Raw genomic sequence first — 23,241 nt, forward strand, 5'->3', positions numbered from 1 at the left:
TAAGTTTTATCATGTATTAAGCTCCCTTCTTGGTTGAGCACTTTACCATGTCCATGGTTTCAACCTTTCTTAGATTATTATTTTTATTTTTATTTTATAAGTATGTAAGTTTGCTTGTCTGAATCAAAAAAGTTGATCCCTTGATAAAGGAAGGACATGTCTATTTAGTTGATAAAGAAAAGTCATCTCTATTTACTGATCAATCAGGAAAGAGTTTGGTTAATGTTTTCTGGTGGAATAGGGAATTTCTTGAAACACCCTGTTTTAGACCTAAATTGGACCACAGCATGCACTGTACACCATTCAGGTGGGCGACTTGTGTCTTTGCATAGACAATATATATGTGAGTACACACACAGTATGGGAAACTGTTCTAGCATGTGTTGACAGTGGACATCCCTACTCTCACGTACAGTAATTAAGTAACACGTCAGAAACTTCATAGTTTTCGTAGTTCATATTGAGTTTTACTTTAATGCAAGAGATAACGGGACCACTCGAAGGAATAATTCGGACGTTGTGATGTAAATATAATTTCACTAAATTATCAATCACAGTACAACTGTGGCTATTCTTACGCACGTCTATGGGCGGCCATGAGGGCCAAAAGGGTCTCAAAATCACACACGGGTCTCAAAAGTACAATAAGGTCTCAAAAACACACAAAGGTCTCAGAAATAAACACATAATAAGGTCTCAAACGTATAATAAGGTCTCAAAAACACATAAAGGTCTCAGAATTAAACACACAATAAGGTCTCAAAAGTATAATAAGGTGTTTTGACACCCTTTTTGGCACACACGGCCGCCCATAGTATTCCTCGGCGTTGACCCTTTTGGCCCCAGCGGCGGCGCCGTGAGTGCCAAAAGGGTCTCAAAAGTACGTCTTGGTCTCAAAAACACATCTTGGTCTCAAAAACACGTCTAGGTCTCAAATCAGGTATTACAACCGACCGTATATATATATGCAGTACCGCATACAGTACTGCAACATCCGCTTGCAGTCCCGCATGGGGAACTGCAATATTTTTGGTGTATTTCCGTATGGGGAACTGCAATATGTTTGGTGTATTTCCGCATGGGGAAATGCAATTTTGGTACATTTCCGAATTTGATGTATTAATCAAAAGTTTAAGTCAAATGGCTACGTGCTTTGACATGCAAAAGTTAAAAGGGCATTTCGTGATCCACAGCCTCATCCCCCACTTTTTCAACAAAAAAGTTGAGATTTTTATACCATTGGGAACTTTTGGCTACATAATGTTTATGTACTAAATATTTCTTGCAGATTAATTCATTTAGCAAAAATATCGTGACGTACATGAAAAATTTGAATTTTGTTCTGGTACCGGTATACCAGATCGAAATTACAACAGTGGCCTATGGAGCAGTGTAATACACATAATCATGCATAACTCGCAAACGCAAAATCGGATTGAAATTTTGTGAATAAGCTTTTTTCGTGGATATCTACTGTAAAATGTCATAAAAAGGATGCTAGTATCACATGCTAAATTAAGGGACCGCTCATTATTAATGCGGGAGGGGGGCCGGGAAAATGTTGAGCTTTATGGGTGAAAAATACCTAACCCCCTATTGCGATGAATCAATTTCATGTAACCCCCCCTATTGAATCAAACAAATCACATAACCCCCCTTCAAGCAAACTTAAATATTAATTAATTCAGTCACAGAGATTGGGATTTTGACATTGGGGTGATGGGGTGGTAAACAATTTCTTGAAGTCATAGGGAATCCAGCTCTTTTTGGCGACAAAATAAGTGTATTGTACAAATGCGCGCGAAGCGCGAGGAAATTTTTGCAATTTTGAAGCTGAATTGATGAAATTTGATGCAAAAGTGGAATAAATTCGCGCGAAGTGCACACAAATTTGCAATTTTGTGACTAAAATTACCAAATTATTATAAGGTTAATATGGTCAGAAACCCACATAAGCCTACAGGTGATTGAATGGACCATATCCTTGGCCAAATAGGAGGGAATTTAACCCACACCCATCCCCATGGATCTACCCCTATGCCAATAGATCTACTTTTGATCTTGAAATTTATAGGTGTGTGCTTGGAGGTGGGGTGGTCAAAATGTGGTGAGGAGTGAGAGGTGTGTGTAGCATATGGCAGTGGCGTAGATTTCTTTTTTTTGACATTGGGGGATGGGGTAGGAAAAAGAAAATATTTCTTGAACTTGGTATAGTGAATCCAGCACATTTTGGCTATTGACAATGTTTATAACTACAAATGTGCGTGAAGCGCGCAAATTTTTGCCCCAATTGAAGCTAAAATGGTGACATATGGTGCAAAATGGGAACAATTTTGTTCAAGTCAAGTAACTGTTAGACAATTATGTATGGTATGATTGATATTGTTACTGTATGCAAGACCTTCCAGGATTCTTGGTATTAAAAATAGTGAATGACTGTTCAATTTCACATGACCCCCCCCACTATAAGGAAAAATTAAATCACATAACCCCCCTGTTTGTCAAAGTGAAAATCACATTTCCCGCCCCCCACATTAATAATGAGCGGTCCCTAAGTTACTAAGCTCGTCACAATATAGGCCCTATCATACTTATTGGGTTAGATGGTTTGTTAATATCTACACCACATTTCGCCATACAGCATTTTAGAAACGCTTGCTGTTAGAATAAGAACAAATTTAATTGTAATTATTGCACATTCTAGGGAAGCGTGGTTACCTTTTTTAAATAACCGAGTGAGAGGGTTTTCAAGAAAATATTTTTCCTGTCAAAACTGAAGCATCCTCTGTATAAAATATGAATATTAACTGCACATCATATATAACGATTCGTGATACCCAATTGTGGCACATTTGATGTCGTTTTATGAGGCAGAGAATTTTATTTCAATTTTATATACGCCAAAATATATTTTTAATTGAGCGAGAATGGCGATAGAAAAAACGTTGAAAAGTCCATGTATAAATTACATTAGACCCAACCAATGATAACTGTTTCGTTTTTATGGTAATCTAATCTTTTATTTCCTGAAATAAAATTAGGGTCTAATGTGGATTAATTGTGTAATTGACGAAAACATCGACGTGTATAAAAGAAGCTACAAGAACAATGGTAGGCCACGCCACATTGATAATCTATGCTTTTAGTATACGGCGAGTTCGTAGCGCACGTGTGAATCAAAATCGATTATAGGCCTACTGTGATGTACCCTGTATAATTGTGTATCATGAAATAGGGGAAGTTACCTTTATAATCATGCAATAGTTTGTTTATTATTACATCTGGGGAAAACCCAGATGACTGCAATAACAACATCATTAATCAAGACTATTTATGTCAAGGGGAAAATCCCCTGAGATAGTAAAGTGAACTGAAATAGTGGGAAAAACCCACAGGAAGTGATGTAATGTTAAAGGTGAATGTCTATTATTAGAACATTGGGAAAATCCCAGATTTGCTTCAAAACATCATGTTTGCAATAATTCTAGGCAGACCTGTATCGATATGATTGTAATGTGAATGGATGTAGCTACAGCTCTCAAAAAGAGAGTATTTAATGTTAACCAGTTAAAATCAGGATACTCAAGAAGTATTACTGAGTGTGGCCATGGAGATCATGAGTTTCCTACAGTGCTATTTAAAACAGCCTCTGAGCGATGGATGGATATTTTCACCGACAAGCTGGAAATATGGTTATTTCAAAGCTACGAAAATTGACCAAAGTAAGACATAGAGGGTCTTCTGCGGATTGTGAAGGACTTTACGAAAAATGTTACGATTATTATCATCTGGATACAGATCTGACAGGCGGTCATAGCCTTTACTATGACTGAAAAAATGACAGAATGCCGTGGGAGATTGAGAAACTCCACATGTGTGTGATGGTCTTCGTGCTTCAAAAAAGAAGTACATTATAACCAGTTTATATAGCCAATAATTGAGCTAATTTTAATACAGCAACGAAGAAGACAGCGAGCACACAAAAGTGCTCTTCCTCATCAAAGGATTAAAAGTTCTTCTGTCAAATTGCTGGAGTTTGCTGGGTTTGTGAAGGCCACGCATCTGTCAAAAAACAGCGGAGCTGTGTTAAAGAAACCTGTTCCCTGGAAAAAGAGTGATTGGTGAAAGAAACACCATTTTTGGAGAAAGCAGCGCAAGGAGATATATTTGTGGAGAAAGCATCGCAAGGAGATATATTTGTGGAGATAGCAAAGGAGATTGGAGGAAGCATCATCATTTTCGTATGAGGATTTTATACGCAAGGATTTATAAATGCAAGTGTACTATGGACTTCGCTGATTTTCGCAGGACAAGTGAATAAGGATATATTACATCAGTCGTCCAGAACATTGCAAGAACTCTAGGATCACCAACAAGAAGACAGCTGGTTAAGTACTGATATAGTAAAACTGTCATTGTGTGATTTTATTGTATATGCGATATTGTTATTATATGTACCAATCATACTCTGTTTTCAATTAAAGGAGGATTTCGTGATCCTAGCATCCTCTTTTTATGACATTTTTCAGTAGATATCCACGAAAAAAGCTTATTTCCAAAATTTCAGTTGATTCCGATTTTGCGGTTGCGAGTTATGCATGATTATGTGTATTACACTGCTCCATAGACAATGTGTTGTAATTTCGTTCTGGTGCACCAGAACGAAATTCAAATTTGGCGATATTTTTGCTAAACGAATTAATCTGCAAGAAATATTTGGTACATAAACATTATGTAGCCAGAGGTATCCAGTGGTGTAAAAATCTCAACTTTTTTTGGGAAAAGTGGGGGGATGAGGCTGTGGATCACGAAATGCCCTTTAAAGACTTAGATTTTGTTAGCTTAAACAAACAGTGTATTTGTGTTGTGCATTCGTGTGAGTTCGGGAAAAAGGTGATTTTGGCCTTGAGTCAAGTACGACTCGTAACACTACTATTGTGCGTGTATAGCCTCATTCCTATTTCTGTATTATAAAACACGCAGTTATCAACAATTGAGCGCTATTAATACACATTAATGTTTTTAAACAAATAAAATTCCAAAATATGGTACGTTTTCTGTATTTGCTTGTCACACGTGGTATGTTGAAGTAATGAAGTTGCGATTATATTTTTAAATTTTCATCATGACACCATCAAGCCTTGATAGCCGAGCGGTCTAAGGCGCTGGTGTCGGACTGACGGGGTTGCGGACTAGGGTCTACCCAGAGAGCTATACAAGGTTTGAGAAGTGTTCTTAGTCAATTTTGGGGTGCTGATTCAGAATCTATGATTTTTAGGAATAAATTCAGTACAAACAGAATTATTAGCTCTAAATCATAAGTGCTTTATTTAAATGACAAGAAGTAATGCTCTTTAGCTGTAAGTTTAGAGGGCTTGTCACAGTTCCCTCAGGCCCGTAGTACGCAGGATTTTTTTGGAGGTGCTGATTTTGAGAAAGTGCACTTTTTTCAGGGGGGTGATATAGTGAAAAGTGGAATTTTCACCTTTTTGACCAAAAAGCGTAAAAACTGATTTTTTTGCTTGCTATGCTCACAAAAATGTGATATTTTGGTACTTTGTGTATACTTGTGCAAATTTGGGGGTGAAGGTGTGGTCGCACCCTCCCCACTCCCCATGTACAGGCCTGAGTTCCCAAGGTCAAAAGAGCTAAAATTTCACTTTCATGGCTGCTTTGTTATGATTCTTGTAATTCCTTGTTGATATTCCTTAAATCAATTAAAAAGTGACAGACAAACAACCCAACTTTTAATGTTAATTATGCATATTCAAAATAATACGGGCACTGCTAGTAAAATTTGATAATTTTAAACAACAAATTTATTAATAATTCTAAAAATGTAACACATGCTTTAGGTTTTACAACTTGTGTATTTTTGTTTGAATCATACATGTATACTGACCACATGTTGGAATACTTGTGTGTGTTTAGAAAAATAAAGTGACTATAATTAAGAATACAATTTAACATGTATCTATGTGTTTGTTTTCATGGTGACTGGTGTAAGGGCTGATCAATATTAGACAAGTTAATTGTTGAGCTTTTTTTAATGGCAAGGGGTGAAACAAGGAAAAAAACCCAAATTTATAAGGAAAACAATTTTAAGCAAAATATGTCAATGTTTTTGAGCTGAAAACAATTCATAAATTGCCTCAAAATATTCTCTTTGTGATGCTTTTTATCTTTCACATTTACCCCTTGCACAAAGAAGACTTTTTTTTTCTGTGGTGTAAAACAGGCATTGATTTTTGCCAAAAACTGAAGGTTTCAGTGAAGTTTTGTTTTGATGAGGAGAGGTGCAAGTTGTTTTGAAAATGTCCAAATTAGTGAATGCAATGCCTGCTGCTGAATTCCAATAAAACTCAATTTTTGAATAAGATTCATCCTCCACAGTGATATACCAACATGGATATGGGGTGGACCCTGAGTGATCCCATGTTCCAAATACCTGGACAAAATTGATAAATCTTCTCAATAGACCCATTTCATACTAAATTTCTATTCAATTCATTTACACCTCTAGGCGCCTGAACTTGTCAGGGGTGGTGCAATAAATTGTACCCCCAGGGCCGGGGTGGTGAATTATAGGGGGAGGCAAAGCTTTTTGGCATGTCAAAGGGGAGCATTTTTGGCAGGTCGAAAGGGTGGGGGATGGGGGAGCAAGCAATTTTGGCACATATATTTTGGGCAACGTTTCTATATTACACCCTAAAAGGTGTAGGAAAACGTTAGGAACGTGTTCAAATATGCAAACTTTCTTTTCAATCGCATTATATGATAAGACTTTTTAAGTCCAACTTGTAATTTTGTAAGAAATTTGGACAAAAGTTTTGGCCAAATCTAACACAAATTGTCTTAGTTTTTACAACTACAACAAACATTTTGGCTGCAGTGATGCAAAGTTGGTCTATTTTCCAAAAGAAATTAAGAAAATTTTGAAAACAAAATGACCCATCCATAGGCCTATATACCGAAATTCCCCATGCGGAAATACACCAAAAATATTGCAGTTCCCATGCGGAACTGCACATCCCGACCTGCATCACCGCATGCGGAAATGCAAGATGGGATATGTAGTTCCTCATGCGGAAGTGCGTGACGGAATGTGTAGTTTCGCCTGCTGATATGTGCAGTATACTGCAGGCGGTACTGCACATATAACGGTCCGTTGTAATACCTGGTTTGAGACCATAATGTGTTTTGAGACCATAACGTGTTTTTGAGACCATAACGTGTTTTTGAGACCATAATGTGTTTTTGAGACCATAACGTGTTTTTGAGACCATAACGTGTTTTGAGACCATAACGTGTTTTTGAGACCATAACGTGTTTTTGAGACCATAACGTGTTTTTGAGACCATAACGTGTTTTTGAGACCTTAACGTGTTTTTGAGACCTTTTTCTGTTTTTGAGACCTTTCTCTGTTTTTGAGACCTTTCTCTGTTTTTGAGACCTTTCTCTGTTTTTGAGACCTTTCTCTGTATTTGAGACCTTTCTCTGTTTTTGAGACCTTTCTCTGTTTTGAGACCATAACGTGTTTTTGAGACCATAACGTGTTTTGAGACCATAACGTGTTTTTGAGACCTTAACGTGTTTTTGAGACCTTTTTCTGTTTTTGAGACCTTTCTCTGTATTTGAGACCTCTCTGTTTTTTAGACCTTTCTTTGTTTTTGAGACCTTTCTCTGTATTTGAGACCTTTCCCTGTTTCTGAGACCTTATTATACTATTGAGACATTGTTGTGTGTTTGTTTCTGAGACCTTTCTCTGTTTTTGAGACCGTATTGTGCTATTGAGACATAACTGTGTGTTTATTTCTGAAACCTTTGTGTGTTTTTGAGACCTTATTGTACTTTTGAGACCCTTGTGTAGTTTTGAGACCCTTTTGGCCCTCACGGCCGCCCATACACGTCACTCTGCATTTTTAGATGACATCTTATTAAGCTTGCAATAGGATTTTTAAACAGAGACGGCATTTTTACATTCGCCGTAGAAGCGATGATGAAACAGGATTAACTACTATAGCAATAGATGAATACCTATGCATTTAACCATAGATGTCAAAGAAGAGAAATACTGGGCCGTACCAAATGGGGGCCATCTTGGATTTCTGGGCAAAAATTATGTTATAACGTCAAAATAATGTCAGATTCGGATTACTTGGGGTCGACTTGCCGGAAAAAGTGTCTTTGTACATGATTTTAGGTACTCTTGTTCAAAACTTATTTTTTCAAGATGGCGCCGGCGGCCACCATCTTGGATTTCTGGGTGAAAATTAGGTCTTAATGTGAAAGTAATATCAATTTTTCAAGATGGTGCCGGCCACCATCTTGGATTTCTGGGTGAAAATGATGCCGTAATGTCAAACTAATGTCAGAATCGAAATCCTTGTACTCGACATATCCGAAAAAGTGTCTTTGCGCATGCTTATAGGTGCTCTGGTTCAGAACTTAAATTTTCAAAATGGTGGCGGCGGCCATTTTGGATTTTGGCCTCTAGCGAAAAATGCCGGGATTTTCGCGAGGGACATGGGGCTATTTTTTTTTCTCAAAGGTTCATAGAAGTCGACACAATAAACACACAATATGATAATTGTTTTTACTCATCATTGAGGCCAAACAGATTTTCGTCTTAGGCGGTGATTTTTCCAAACAACTTCATTACCCACCCCTTGTAAATCAAATAATCCTTGAAATTAATATAAAAATTCCCTTGAAACGGAATAGTCGCTAACATGTATTCCTTTGAAAGCATTAGACAATTCTCGATATAATGAAAAAAGTAGGCCCGGATTATTATTCATATGGGTCCTTTTCATATCTCAAAATGTCAAGAAGGTATGACCCCACCCCACCAAGAGAACAAAGTAAAGAATATGATTTAAAAAATAGCATGTAATGTGAATATATTTGGAACGGCAACTAAACTGTCCAGAATTGATAAAATCGTGAAAAATTAACCCAGCATACAGCAGGTAAAGTTTACGATTAGCTGGTACAGCGGTCGTCATCAGGTGATGCCGGCGCTCAGTCAAGACAATAGCCACCTGTTCAGGTCATTTAAGGACACATTCTGAAATTATGTTAAACGTCACTAGTGCTAAAAATAGTAAGATTTTATATGAGAACTTTTACTAATAAATCCAAGAAAGCCTGATGCCCGGCCTGGTGAACCTGGTTAACATAATGTACCATTGTGACATTTTTGAATTTTAAAAGAAAACTTTGAACTTGTCGTCTGCAGTCAAGAAAAACAAAAGTGCAGTGATTTGTAAGTAAGTAAGTAAGTAACACAGCATTTATAATGCGCCTAATGCCAGAGGATACAAAGCGCAGAAACACAGAAAACAAAACAAAACAAAACAAACAAAAGCAACATCATGAGAAAAGGTATGTTTTGAGAAGGGATTTGAACCCGGTGACAGTTTGGGCACTGCAGATATTTAGGGGGATTGAGTTCCATTTGTAAGGAGCAACCACTGAAAAGGCCCTGTCCCCGGCACCCTTGTTCGTCCTTGGTACACGAAGATTAAGACCGTGGTCCGAACGTGTGGTGACTGAGCCCTCATGAGGACGTTTAACAGTTAGGCACTCATCGATATACCGGGGACACAGCCCATTCAGTGACTTGTATATATAAAGCAGAGTTTTGAAAGTAATGCGTTCCTTTATACGAAGCCAATGGAGTTCTTTCAACAGGGGACTGATGGAAGTGCGTCTCGGCGACAAGAAGACTCTGCCGATCTTTTGTCATTGGAGCCGTTGTAATCGATCAATATCCTTTACGCAATATTGTTGAACAAAACATTACAGTAGTCCAGGCGGGATAAAACCATAGCTCTGACAATATTGGCGCAGGTGTCTTGATCGATATACTTCCGGATTCTGTACAAATTGTGATTTATAGTGCGTTACGCACAGGCACAACGCCTAGACGTTGACCCACAAGCCTCAGCACACTTTACAGGTTGTTGCTGACCACTATCATTCCATAAACCATTTAACAGCAAATCAGGGACTTTGCTGCTACAAGAGCGCACACCCCAGACATTCCACAAAGAACCATCGAACCAGGATCAGCTCCCCGAGTTTTACAACGAGACAATTTGCAGTAAGTTCCTTGTCCAAGGGAATTTCAAGCTAACTCAATTTTCCACGAGAGCATACTAGTCACCGACAGAGTTCAAACCCGCAACCTCTCGCACTATAGGTCAATACCCGTGTGGAGTGAATTAACATAAGAAAAAAGAATTTTTCATAATTCTTACAGTTATGTTTAAAATTGTACGGAAGATTTTTACGGAACGGTTCCAGGAACATTGCTAGCGGAAATTTACGTAACATTACGGAATAAGTTTATTATACAATGTAACTTTTAATATTTTTGCAGATAACCTCTGATAAGTTTCTGTGGGTTTTTTTTTCATCTCTTCGTCATCTTTAATAACTTCATATGTTTATCGGTTGTTTTAATGATAAGGTCAACCTGTCATCATCCTATCATCCTAAGTCTAATTCTTTTGAACATGACTTACTTCCAGATGGTTCTGTTGGCGCAGCCGTCACGGGCTCCATTGTTATTTCACAGGCCGCTGCATTGAACGAAAAGAATAACTGACAAGGGACATCACGTAATTTGCCGTCAAAGTCGAGCACAAGACAATTTTCAGCGGTATTGCCGACCGTTCGCCAATCTAAGAATAAAATTATAACAGGAAAAGTAAATAAAAAATAAGCGAAAGCAAATGAAAGTGGAAATCAATAATTTGCCAAACCTGGATGCTATAAAATTCATCAAAATTCAGGTTTTAAAATAACAAACAGACAGCAAACTTAAAATTCGAACTCTAGCTGAGGATAGTCACTTAATCTGGTCAGAACAAGTTATTTCTGTACTGTTTTATAAAATAAGCAATAAGCTTGAGCTCTCATGATCAAATTGATATATTCATGCTTCTCATTTTGGTGAAACTGTTACAAATAGTCTTTTTCTCTCTCTGGAATCCTTTGTATTTTATTTCGGGGAGAGGGATGTCTGCATTAGTTTTTTTTTTTAATGCAGATATCCCTCTCCCGAATTTCCTTGTAATAAAACTAAGATAGACTTTCTACTCTCTGGACTTTCTTGTATTAAAAATAATATAGACTTTCAATTCTTTGGAATTCCTTGTATTAAAACTAATGCCGACATTCCTCTCCCCGAATTTCCTTTCCAATAATCATAATGCCCCAACTTGCATCTAGGAAAAAAGGCTAAGATCACTGAGAATTAGAAAGAAAGGAGCTAAAGATGATATCCTAACTACCCGTTATCACACGACACATGCGTACACTGTTCACACGAATCATGCAGAACAGAATCAAGAGAATATTTGATAAAAATCAAACTAGAGATCAGACTTCAGAGAGGGTTTTTTAACAACTGATCATCTGCAGGCTTTGAATAAAGTGATTGAAAAAACAAATGAGTATCAACTGAAGCTTTGTATCAGCTAAATTAATTACGAGAAAGCATTTAAGAACATAGTAACTTCCCAGCAAACATAAAACGTTTTACAAATAACTCACCCCAAAATCCTTTGTTATCACCAGCCGAGTTCCAATAGTTGGATGAGCTATCGCATGTCCAATGTCCTTCCACTGTTTTGTCCTTACATCGTAACCAAAACCCATCATGACTCACTAGGCTAGGATCGGCTTTGAGTTTGCCCTTAAGAAATTCCGCTTCGGCTTGACTTTCAACCAACACCTGCAATAATAATTGTAATCCTTAAAATGTGGCTTACACTTTGAGCTCAAATTGCCTCATTTCCATAGGTATACCATTGAACTCCATTCCAAATATGAGTGTTTTCTTTTGACGAAAGGCAGACACCCTCCACAAAAACATTATCTGGTGATTGAGCAACTATATTACTGATATAGGCGGTTGCGCAAACATGCATTATTTTATGAACAATCTATTATTGCAATGTTTCGCCTCTTTTGTCGAAAATACTCATTGTTGTCTGCTCGGGTGGTGTTTCCTGGCCAGGCAGTCGGACCCAAGGAGGTTTTGATAAAAATGGGGATGCAATAGATTACGTTACGTATTTTTTTTATTCCGATTTGATTTGCCGACAAGCCGGCAATTTTTCCATCCAGCGGTACCTTTTGTTCAGGACAAAGGGTTCCGTCACTAAATCGGTAACTGATCTGACAGCGAGCGTGTTTCTACAGGCGCTCCGCTAAGTAAACGCTAAATGGATAACGGTAACTTACCGCTATCTTACCGTTTAAGCTTCTGTTTCTACAGACAGGTTTTTGCCGTTGGCGTGTTGATACCGTTTAAGCTGAATGACGTCATGTGACCCAGGTCGCGAACTTTGACCAGAGCGCTGGCGTAAACAATCGAAGATGGCGGGTAATTCTAATAAGAATTTCGCTACAATAATAGTAATGTTTCTCGCGCAATATCTTCAAATTCAAGAGCAATCTCGTCGTGTACGACAAGCTAGAGTGCGGCGAGTATTGAGGCAAGCTCAAAATACCATCGTATTTGCACATAGGAGATGCCGACAAACACGAATGATGATGATTGTCGCCATGGCCATCCTGTATAGTAGTACACGTATCGTTGATCCTGACGCACGGATGCCACAATATCATGACTGGTGGGAAGAATGTGCACTCCCGCACTATACTGATACCCAGTGGATGAAGAATTTTAGAATGAAACGGGACACATTTTTCAGACTTGTGGATGAGATAGAACCAGAGATGATACCACGATTAGAGACTAATGCCAAGAAGCCAATTTCTTTACCAAAAAGGGTTGCAATAACAATTTGGCGTCTAGCAACACCCTGCGAGTACAGAACCATCGGGCTTTTGTTTGGGGTTGGGAGATCTACTGCCAATAAAATAGTACATGAGGTAAGCTTACATGCACTGACAAATAAACTTACCTCATAAAATATGGTACAAATATACCCCCCCACCCCCTTTTTTGTTGGGATTTTCATCAGCAGAATGTCTTCCGAAATGTGTACCGTAACTTTTTTCCACCCAGTTTCCGAGGGGTTGACTTTCTTCCCTGTAATAAAAATAATTATGTTGTTGTATTACTTTCCAAATCCCAATTGGTAATGATGTCACTTTCGGCACGCTGGCGTCTTGAACGTGCAAATGTAAATTGTGCATATTTTGGTGTGATTTTGTGGATGGGGAGTGCGCCAGCACGCGCACATTTTTGGGGGGGGGCCTTTGGGTTGCGTGAGCCCCCTTGGAGTAAAAGCAGGGGGTGGCCAAACGAAGGGGCGGCAGAACGAACTAGTAAAGAAAAAAGGCGTAAAATTTGAAAAAGTACAAATTTTTTTTTTTAAATTGTACTTTGCCTCAAAATGTGTTGCTTTTAGGGCGCTAGCTCCTAAAAACCTTTTTTTTTTTCAAATCAAACCACCGAAAATCAAACCACCAAAAAATTGGATCAACCGTTCGGGCTGTTGGGGAAGGGCGGCAAAATTGAATTTTCTTCACCCCCCCCCGGTGTAGGAGCGGTCACGGTACGCCACTGGCCAGCGTACCGGAAGTGACATCATTTGGGTTTTGGAAAATAGTATAGCATGTACCAGAGTAAGGGGCTATGCCAAAAATTGCTTGCCCCCCCCACTCTCTTGGCTTGCCAAAAGTTGCTTCCCCCCTCACCAAAAATGCCTTTTCCCCCAATTTTCCCCTCCCCAGGGCTCATAATTATTGCACAGCCCCTGTACCTGTAAAGGACTTTCTTCCCCATTTTTCAATTTTGCCGCCCCTTCCTCAACAGCCCGAAAAGGTTGACCCAAATTTTTTTTGGGTGGTTTGAACTTCTTTTTTTACTAATTCTTTTTGCTGCCCTTCGTTTTGGCCGCCCCCTGCTTTTACCCCGGGGGTTTGCGCCCCCAAAAATACGCGCATGCAAAGCAGGGAATTCCGGAAAATATATACCCCTGTTTTCACATGTCTATAAATCAAACTGAATGCATTTTTTTTCGAATTTATTTGTGATTAATTAATCATGTGTTTCATTTCGCAGGTATGTGCAGCCATTATGTTGACAATTTATCAAGATTACATCAGGTGGCCATCTGGTGATCGTCTGAAGACCGTACTGAGAGGATTTGAGATTCATCGAGGATATCCACAATGCGCTGGTGCAATTGATGGAACACATATCCAAATTTCAGCACCTCTTGACCAACACAATGATTATCACAACAGGAAGGGCTTTACTTCAATAATCTTGCAAGCTGTTTGCGATCATCAGTTGAGGTACGTACAGGCTACATTTCATGATTTACATGTCATCAATTACCAATTTAAAATGTTACTTTTCAGCTTTGCCTCATGTAAAATGATAATGCTGACAAATGTCTTAATGTGCAGTTATGGAATTTTACCGGTATCATCAATCCTATGTCAATCATGTGCTTAACTTTCAACTTGTAAAGCATGTTTGTTCAATTTTGGTAGGGGAAAAATGAACAAAATAAAAGAGTTGACAAATATAAATATTGGAACAAATAATTTTTAACAATAGCATAATTTGATATTGTTTTTATCCTTCCTTCTAAACAGATTTACAGATGTGTATGTTGGCTGGGCCGGTCGTGCGCATGATGCCCGAGTGCTTAGAAATTCTACTCTTTATCAACGTGGAGCTGATGGCACATTATTTCCACTGGTAAGTTATTGCAATGAAGCATTTTTTTGTAATTTTGAATTGAATTTGGACCCCAGATTTGGACATCTGGTATTGTTCTCATTGTTTCTACTATTTGAACTACAAATTATTTTTGTCAAATTTAGTATAAAAACTAAACTAAATGTGTTTCCTTCTTTTTCTCGTTAATTCTGTCTATACAGTGGACCAAAAACATTGAAGGATGTGATGTTCCTGTACACATTATTGGCGACCCGGCTTACCCACTCCTCCAATGGCTAATGAAGGGATATCCAGACAACAACAACTTAACTCGTCAACATAAAAGATTCAATTTTAGACTAAGCTCTGCAAGAATGGTAATTGAAATGTCGTTCGGACAGCTGAAAGGACGATGGCGTTGCATTGGAGTTAGGAATGATTCCGATTTAGAATTTGTGCCAATCATTGTTGCTGCTTGTTGTGCTTTGCACAATTTCTGCATAGATCATGATGATCCATTCCACCGAAAACATCTAGATCTACCAGCCAACTTTGATGTCTTTGAGGAACCTACCTACCACCAAGTTGATGTTAATGACGCAGTTGATCAACAAATTGTGCGCAACCTTCCAGATGCCAAGACTATTCGCACAGCCCTGACACAACATTTCTGGAACAATTAATCTTGGTTCAACTTAAAAGTTCATGACATGAAACTTTACCAAATCGGTTTAGGACGCTTTGCGCGCATTCAACATAAATACCCAAGTTTTAAAACCGAAGCTCTACTTGATTATACCCAATTAGTGATATTTGTGAAAACTCGACCACTCGCCTAGAATCATGCTAGCAAGTGATTAACCACTTGCCTTAAAAATCCAGAAGGCAAGGCCTGAAAAGGCAAAATTACAATTGAGTATAGTAGGGCGTAATTGTGTTAGGGACAGCCTCAAACTCAACCGCCGGTTTACCAGCAGTTCTGTCTGGTTCAGTGCAGTTGAACACGCTTTCTATTGTTCTAAACAATGGAATCTGGTTCAAGTGCCCGGAACCGGCCGACACCCCCGCAGTTGAGTTTTGAAGTCGTCCCTAGGGTTCTTATTCCACTATAACTTGTGCTGTTGAATGTAAGGAGGGAAAATAACAGGACACAAATGAATAGAAAGTACACGTTTTGTTTCTTTTTTTTACATATAATTTAGTAATACAAAAAAGATACAAAATAAAGTTATAAAAAGAGATTGAATAAACATAGTGAGTAAAAAAAGTTCAAAGCCACTGTCAAAGGTGCTGTTGTTTATTTTGAAAACATGAGTCAATGATAAAAAAAACTAATTTTTACATTTATGGAAAGTAAATTAGTTTAATCATGAAATTTTGGACACAAACAATCATTTTACGCTCACCACAAGCTAATTTCCATGTATCACAAGCGTATATTTCCGTATGTGACTTCCGCGTAACACAGCGCGGCAGTGATTACCAGTGATTATGAGCTCATGTCCAAAATTAAAAACGTACAATAGTGGCTCTCATTCTAGTAATTAATAAAGGTTTGAAAATGGCTGTTACAAGTAGCAATGAACTTTTCCTTTCAGATATGTTTAAATGAATAATCTTTGTTTTTATTGTAGTGGACTTACAATGAAATAAAATGTATACCATGTAAAACTTATGAGTGCGCTTGTCAGGATTCTACACAATATTCTAAGATTCTGCAATTTCTTGTTTGTTGTTGTATTTTGGTTGTTCTTATGGGCAAGGAAAATAGGAAATACATGCCAGATTTATAGTCCAACATGAAATACATGCCAGATTTATAGTCCAACATCAAATTTTCCAGTTCCATGTTCCTGGCAATTTTGTGGCACAGAGCAGCACAGGCCATTAAAATTCACTCAGTACCTTCCAATGACCTCAACTAGACAAACAGACAAACAGAAAGACAAACAAAGAAAGAAAGGTGGCGGACAAACAGAAAGACACTTCTCAAACTACTAATTATATCGTGTGGATTTCATTGAGCAAGCATGTAGAGAAAATAAGTAGTGAGATATGTCAGTTTGTTTGATAACCCTCAAAGTTTACATGGATTTATTACAGCAATTTGCACTAGAGTTGGTTACAAATGATTAAAATGTGTTACGAAAGACTACACGTTTATAAAAAAGTTTTAATGGCAATGTTTAAATACATGTATATGGATTACAAAAATCACAAGCATATGCACAACAACAATAAAATCAAACACAAACACCCCCCCCCCCCACACACACACACAAAAGAAAAACGGATGACCTCTGGTCTCCATTTCCCAAGATGTTCTATTTCTCCTGAGCTGCAAGTGATTTTTATGAGCACCGAAATTTGTTTCTTTGGTTTTGAATGAACTAGTAAAAAAAGAATACTCCGTTCATGCCTGTTTGTGAGAAAAAAATCCTATTAAGTTTCAACATCATGCATAGAATACAAAATTCACTCAGTTGTTCTTGTTGCTGTGCAATGTATGAAGTGTGCAACACTATCTGGTTAACTGAACACTGCTGTGCTGAAAACAATATATGGGATTCTGACTACATTGTACCATTGTTCCATAAAGAGTTTTTTCCCAAAAATGCAGGCACACAAGTCGATTTGTACTCTTTTCAATTTAAAATGTTTTATAGCACCATCATAATTTTTCTTTGGTTTTATACAAAAACTAGTCTAATAATAAATATGTATCCCTTTTGATGAAAAGTATTCAACAAACTTTGGCATATTACAATCAGCATATCAAAATATAGGCACACAAATCTTAATTGACATCATACCCCTTCAACATTGGAATGTCTCATGTGGTCAAATTGATGAGAGGGTGAAGTCAAATCAGTCAAACAAGGCAAGAAATAAAGCTGATCTAATCTACAAACTACATGTACATGTATGTAATATAAATGAAAGCTATGTTTGTTAGCTCTTTAGTTAACTATACAGAGATGCCATTTACTTTCAGTCACAAATTTCTGAAATACCTACAATATTCGAGTACAGGGCGTTAGTCTGACACGCCGCTAGTCTGAATCTGAAATGCACTGCACCAGTTCAACATGCCGCTAGTCCGAAACTGAAATACACTATGCCAGTCCGACACTCCGAAAATGAAAAGCACTGCAGGCTGCAGCAGTCCGACCCACTGCTAATCCGAATCTGAAAACACCTTTTCAGACCGCCACGCTGCTAGTCTGAATCCGAAATGCACTGCCTTAGTCCGAATCTGGAAAACACTCCTCAGTCTGACATTGCGCTGGTCCGAATCTAATAACACTGCACTAGTCCGAAACTGAAAACCATTGCGCTAGTCCGAATTTGAAAAACACTGCGCTAGTCCGAATCTGAATTTGGCACTAGCGCAGAGTTTTTCCAGATTCGGACTAGCCCAGTGTATTTTGGATTTGGACTAGCGGCGTGTCGGACTGAAGGTGCTTTCAGATTCGGACTAGTGGTGTGTCATACTCCAGGTGTGTCGGACTAGCAGCATGTCGGACTGAGCGGTGTACTTCCACAATTCAACATCCTGAACCCTATTATTTTGACTTAAAACTACTAACTATTCTGTAATCACAAAGTTTACATAGGTTTGGCACCTCTGACTACACAACTACTGACAAAAGTGAAATACAGTCAGCCATCTAAACTACCAATAAAGTTTCTTAATATACATTTGTAACAAAGTGTTCATGCCCTTTAACATCTATACACATGTGTCATGCTTTTCAAAACTCAATGTAGAAAACGCCCATTGTCCATGTTGAGGATGCTTTGACTTTCATCACCGATTGAATCCTGTGAATCCTGGCTCATGGCAGATATGTCTGCAGGTGATGATGGTCCTGGGCTAGGAGAGCTGTAGCGTGAAGAGGGTCTTGGGCTAGGAGAGCTGTAGCGTGAAGAGGGTCTTGGGCTAGGAGAGCTGTAGCGTGAAGGGGGTCCTGGGCTAGGAGAGCTGAAGCGTGAAGAGGATCCTGATCCTCCCGCCGGTGAAGACGCTCCAAAGGTCTGCAGAGAGGCAAAACCAGACGTGGACGGCGATGGTGGTGGCGGTGAGAAACTTGCTGTTGGCTGATGTGGCACCTGTACAGGCTCGAAAGCCGAAGAAAATCTGGTCTGTTGAGATGGAAAGTTGTTCTGCAGCTGTGGAGACTGGAAGAGTCGTTGTGGCGGTCTGTGTTGAGGAGGACAGCTGTTGGTCTGTGGCTGTGGATAGAGTGGTCGCTGAGGTTGTTGGGGTTGCTGAGGAAATGGTTGCTGTGGAAACTGTGGTGTTGCAAAACATTGGCGAATGGTTGTCATCATCATCATCATCATCTGGTTTTGACTGTCCATTAATTTCTTTTCCTGTCTCTCTTCGTGATCAAACCATTGTTTCTGCAGGTCAACTTGTTGTTGGTAGAGTCGTTGCTCTGCTTCGGCCTCCATTTCCTTGAATTCTTGCATATAGGTGCTCATAGCTGTTTCAAGCTTGGTCTTTTTCTTGGCTGGTTGATCACGTGCTGCAAGAGAAATGATGACAAAATAACTAAATAAATCACAGTTGAGGCAATTCATGCTGTATACGCTGTTATTTTTAAATGGATTTTATTTTCGCTGCGAATTTCGCAAGTGGATTTGAAAGCACAAAAATATCAACAGTCAGTGAAATTAACAAACGCTCCCAAAATACTAAATTGCAAAAAATCTGTATGCGTAAATTACAGTGTATAAGAATTCCATATCACAAAATGATGCCTTGTGGTGTTGTAAATAATTTGCATCCATTTAAAAAAAAATACAGAACAACAACAACAAGCACCATCCACCTTGAAAAAATGAGTATGAACAAGAAAACAAAGTGACAATGTACCTATTGTTTGTAATAAACGCCATGGTAGTGTTGCAATTTTTCAAAACAAGGCATTTTTCACATGAGATTTCAACCAATTTGTCCATTGCAATTCTCCATTACCAATATCAACACTACCAGTAAAAGTGCAAACATGACAAGGTGGTAAGTTCAGTTTGTTAAATGAAGAGAACAATATTTCTGCTATATATTTCAGCGCTTTATAGACCAGTTTTGGGGAGAAAATCTGAAGGATGTGGAGGAGGTAGAGGGGGTGTTTATTAGAGACAAATTGTGGATAAGAAAATTCAGATCAGTATTATTACCATTTTCCCGGTTGTCTCCCACTGCATCACGATGGTCACGGCCGTCATCACCCTCACCACCCTCTGCTCTGTTTGGTTCCACTCCTCTACCCTCTGCTCTGTTTGGTTCCACTCCTCTACCTCTGTTTGGTTGAATATTGTTAACAGGGCCTGCTGCGTTTTCATCCTCTGTGTCCTGGAACAAGTGTCCTGCAATCAAACCACAGGTAAATAGAAAGCAAAAGATAATTAAATAATCACATGTACGGTAGAGTACAGAATTATCATGCAAACCAACAACTGTCATTCAACCGTGGACAGTATAGTATTAATAATTGTCAGTAGACAGTACAGGATTATTATTCAAATCGGACGGGCTCGCGGGTACCCGCCCGAGATTACATTCCGGGTGCACAAAAATTAAAAAAAATAATAATAAATGTCTTTTTAAGTTTTTTTTTTTTCAGTTTTGAAGTGTCCCAGGACCTAGACCTAAATGCTAGGATCATTCATGGTTGACCTACAAAATATTCAATGCATTTTGATATCATTAATAGAGTATGACATGAATACAAATTATACATGTAAATTGTCATATTAAAGCAATTTTTTTAAGGTCAAAAAACCGATAAATAACTAAAAAAAAACATATTTTTCTTCTTGTTTTTCATCCAATTTTGGGTACCCGGTTACCCGCCCGAAAAATGCGCCGGGTACCCCGAAAATCACACCCCTACTGTGGACAGTACAGAATTATTTTTTGCAAACCAGCATGTTTTTGAACCATGGATACACTTTTATATTTGGATACATTTAAAAGTTTAATAAGAAAATGTTCTTTTTGAACTTTTTGTGATGAAAACTGAAATTGAATAAGGACTAAAGAAATTGTTTGTTTGGCGTAACCCGACCGACTCTTAAAATAGGAGCGACCCTAGACTTTTTATCATATATTTCTGCTAAAAAAAAATTTGACATTTTTTTACAAATAAAATTTTTTTTTTTTTAAAGTTCCAATTTACGCAATTTACAGCTTAAAATGTGTGTATAAAAAGTTTTTAAAGAAAATTGCCGACCGACCTACCATAAATTGTTGTTTTATGTTACGCCAATGAAACAATTTTTTTAGGCCTAACATTGACCAGTAAAGATCAATGAAATCAGGTGGTGGGTGTTGTACATTCTATAAATTCAGTAAATTACCATCGTGAACCGTGTAATTAAATGCGATTATTTTGCTATTTTAAAACGCTTGAAATATCACAAACAAATAGGCCTATGTTAATAAATAATATAATTGCAAACTAAAACCGTCGGTTCGATAATGAACCCCACAAAGCTAACCTAGTATACATTTGGAAAATGCCATACAGCTGAGCGATTTTGCCGGCTCTCTCCGACCATCATGCCACTCGTCGCCTGCATAAAATTAAATATTCTTGGCCCTGAGTCAGACATACATTGTACTTCATTCATTATGCAATCAGAAATCACACATGATTTGAATTTCATAAATTACATTTCTGACAAATTGGAAAGTGACATTAATTAAGACTTGTGCATTACCAACCTTCATATCCTTCTGGAGTTCTTGGGTTAAATTCCTCTGTCTCGTCAATGACCTGCTCATGCTCAAACTCCTCGGGTTGGTTCTTGTCCGTACCACGTCCGTCTGTGTGTAAAATAGTACATAATTTACATCGTAAGTTACAAATTAATTTTACATGATGTATGGAACATACGACAATCCTAAATCCCCTGTACATTACTTCTGTAGGCTATACCTCCACATGTACTCATACATTTTCTACACAAAACAGTGCAAAACAATGTGTCTCCTACAGTACCACTCAATGCAAATTATGCATTTTCATACAAAACAAGTTTTCTGATGTACCGGTACATCAGCATTGTTCTTCTTGATCATGTTGATCAACATTTCAAATTTAACTTCAAACTAATTATACGGTATTATAAATTTAATATGTACAATGTAATGTATTTTAAATTAACAAAATGTCAAACATTTTGGTACCGGTATTTATTTTATTTGATACCGAGGGGATTTTACTTCAATGGTGTGTCTTGAAAATAATGGAAAAAAATATCAGCCACTCATTTTACTAGTTTATAGTACTCCACATTGAGCCGCACTATCTGTATAATCAGGTCAGTACCAAACTTACCATTATTCACAGCTGCAGAGCTTTGGCTGCTGATGCCGATGGACTGTGTGGTAGCACTTGAACTTGTAGAAGAGTTAGAAGAGCTTTGCCTTTGGCTAGCATGGCTGGTTGTTGGTGTAGAGCTCCTTTGGCTGCTGGTGGAGGGGCTACCCCTTCTTACCACAGAGCTGGAACCTCCAGCACCAGAGTCGAGGGTTAGCCTCGGTTCAGATATATCTCTCTCCCCTAATATGGGCTTCAGCTCATAATAGTATTTGCATTTTCTTATCAGACAATCGCGCCCTGCGCCACTTCTATCGGCGTCTTTTGCCACCATGAACTGTGCCTTCAAAGACTTCAGTTTGTTGATCACAGATCGACGAAATTGCACGATAGGGATACATGCCACATTGGGGCATGTATCGCACACAGCCTGGGCCAAAATATTATAAGCTTCAGCGTTCCTCTTTGAACCATCCATTATGGTTTGCACTTGCTGTGTTGCCCAGGCTGTTATGAGCGCTTTGATCATATCATCTGTCCAGTTAATTTGGGGAAGAGCCATGATTTTCCTGATTATATTATTATTATAAATTACTATTTTGTAGAAGTTGAAAATGCCTCGGCAGAATTTCACGTGTGTGCAAATAATAAACAACACGAAAGTTCGCTAACCCGGAAGTCGCAAGGCGTGATGGGAACGATACACGGCAAGTTACCGCTTCCGTCTGTTTCTACAGAAAATGTAACCGCTTCGTCATCGGCAAAAACCTACTCCAACGAGGTTTCCGTTGGCGTTGAAAAGGCGTTGAAAAAAGGCGTTGGAGACTGTTTCCACAGGAGTGGTTAGCGGTTCCATACCGTTTCCAAAGCGGTATTTGGCTCTGTAGAAACACGCTAAGCGTGACACTTTACCACGCAGGCTACTGTCAATAAGAGACAAAAGAAAGTCATGTGAAACCGCCCACTCGAGCCACTGGTACCTTTTGTTCTCATACAACGTGACTGAGTCGTTGGAAGCACAAAAAGCATAGTTTACCCGTTGGTGTACAGTTAATTACCCCCCCCCCACCTTATATTAGGCGCATCATTTAAATAAATTGAATAGAGTTTCTGATCGATTACCTTAACAACGTGGCGTGGCTGTCAGGTACTTGCCTATCAATTAAATATTTCACAGTATATTTTGCCATAGTTATTGGCCTTTTCAATAAAGTTAGGTGCACTGGTTATTTTGATTTCAAGAATTTC

General features: G+C 38.4%; 3 protein-coding genes across 3 annotated transcripts in view; 1 reads left to right on the forward strand and 2 right to left on the reverse strand.

Annotated features, from left to right (window-relative positions):
• Positions 1 to 10,497: 10,497 nt before the first annotated feature.
• LOC140160462 (uncharacterized) overlaps positions 10,498 to 23,241 on the reverse strand; it is a 28,563-nt gene continuing 15,819 nt past the window's right edge. The window contains exons 4-5 of the mRNA XM_072183698.1: positions 11,566 to 11,746; positions 10,498 to 10,691 (exon numbers count right to left, since the gene is read on the reverse strand). Of these exons, the coding sequence (XP_072039799.1) occupies positions 10,498 to 10,691; positions 11,566 to 11,746 (375 nt within the window). The remainder of the gene's footprint in view (positions 10,692 to 11,565; positions 11,747 to 23,241) is intronic.
• LOC140160524 (uncharacterized) lies at positions 12,207 to 16,433 on the forward strand. Its single transcript, XM_072183762.1, has 4 exons — positions 12,207 to 12,912; positions 14,051 to 14,286; positions 14,593 to 14,698; positions 14,881 to 16,433. The coding sequence occupies exons 1-4, from the start codon at positions 12,394 to 12,396 to the stop codon at positions 15,340 to 15,342; spliced, it is 1,323 nt and encodes a 440-aa protein (XP_072039863.1). The 5' UTR covers positions 12,207 to 12,393; the 3' UTR covers positions 15,343 to 16,433.
• Positions 16,628 to 22,883, reverse strand: LOC140160525 (uncharacterized). Its single transcript, XM_072183764.1, has 4 exons — positions 22,012 to 22,883; positions 21,396 to 21,497; positions 19,847 to 20,035; positions 16,628 to 19,191 (listed from the first exon to the last, which is right to left on the reverse strand). The coding sequence occupies exons 1-4, from the start codon at positions 22,553 to 22,555 to the stop codon at positions 18,422 to 18,424; spliced, it is 1,605 nt and encodes a 534-aa protein (XP_072039865.1). The 5' UTR covers positions 22,556 to 22,883; the 3' UTR covers positions 16,628 to 18,421.

The sequence above is a fragment of the Amphiura filiformis genome, chromosome 9 (genome assembly GCF_039555335.1).
Source record: "Amphiura filiformis chromosome 9, Afil_fr2py, whole genome shotgun sequence".
Taxonomy (NCBI): Eukaryota; Metazoa; Echinodermata; class Ophiuroidea; order Amphilepidida; family Amphiuridae; genus Amphiura; species Amphiura filiformis.

Bases quoted from the DNA above. Each gene is read 5' to 3' on its own strand.
- LOC140160524 (XM_072183762.1), top strand. From the start codon at position 12,394: ATGGCGGGTAATTCTAATAAGAATTTCGCTACAATAATAGTAATGTTT. The intron at 12,913-14,050 runs GTAAGCTTACAT...TTCATTTCGCAG, and splicing joins CCAATAAAATAGTACATGAG to GTATGTGCAGCCATTATGTT. The intron at 14,287-14,592 runs GTACGTACAGGC...CCTTCTAAACAG, and splicing joins GTTTGCGATCATCAGTTGAG to ATTTACAGATGTGTATGTTG.
- LOC140160525 (XM_072183764.1), bottom strand. From the start codon at position 22,555: ATGGCTCTTCCCCAAATTAACTGGACAGATGATATGATCAAAGCGCTC. The intron at 20,036-21,395 runs GTTGGTAATGCA...GTTTGATTGCAG, and splicing joins AACTCCAGAAGGATATGAAG to GACACTTGTTCCAGGACACA. The intron at 19,192-19,846 runs GTAATAATACTG...TTTCTCTTGCAG, and splicing joins GGGAGACAACCGGGAAAATG to CACGTGATCAACCAGCCAAG.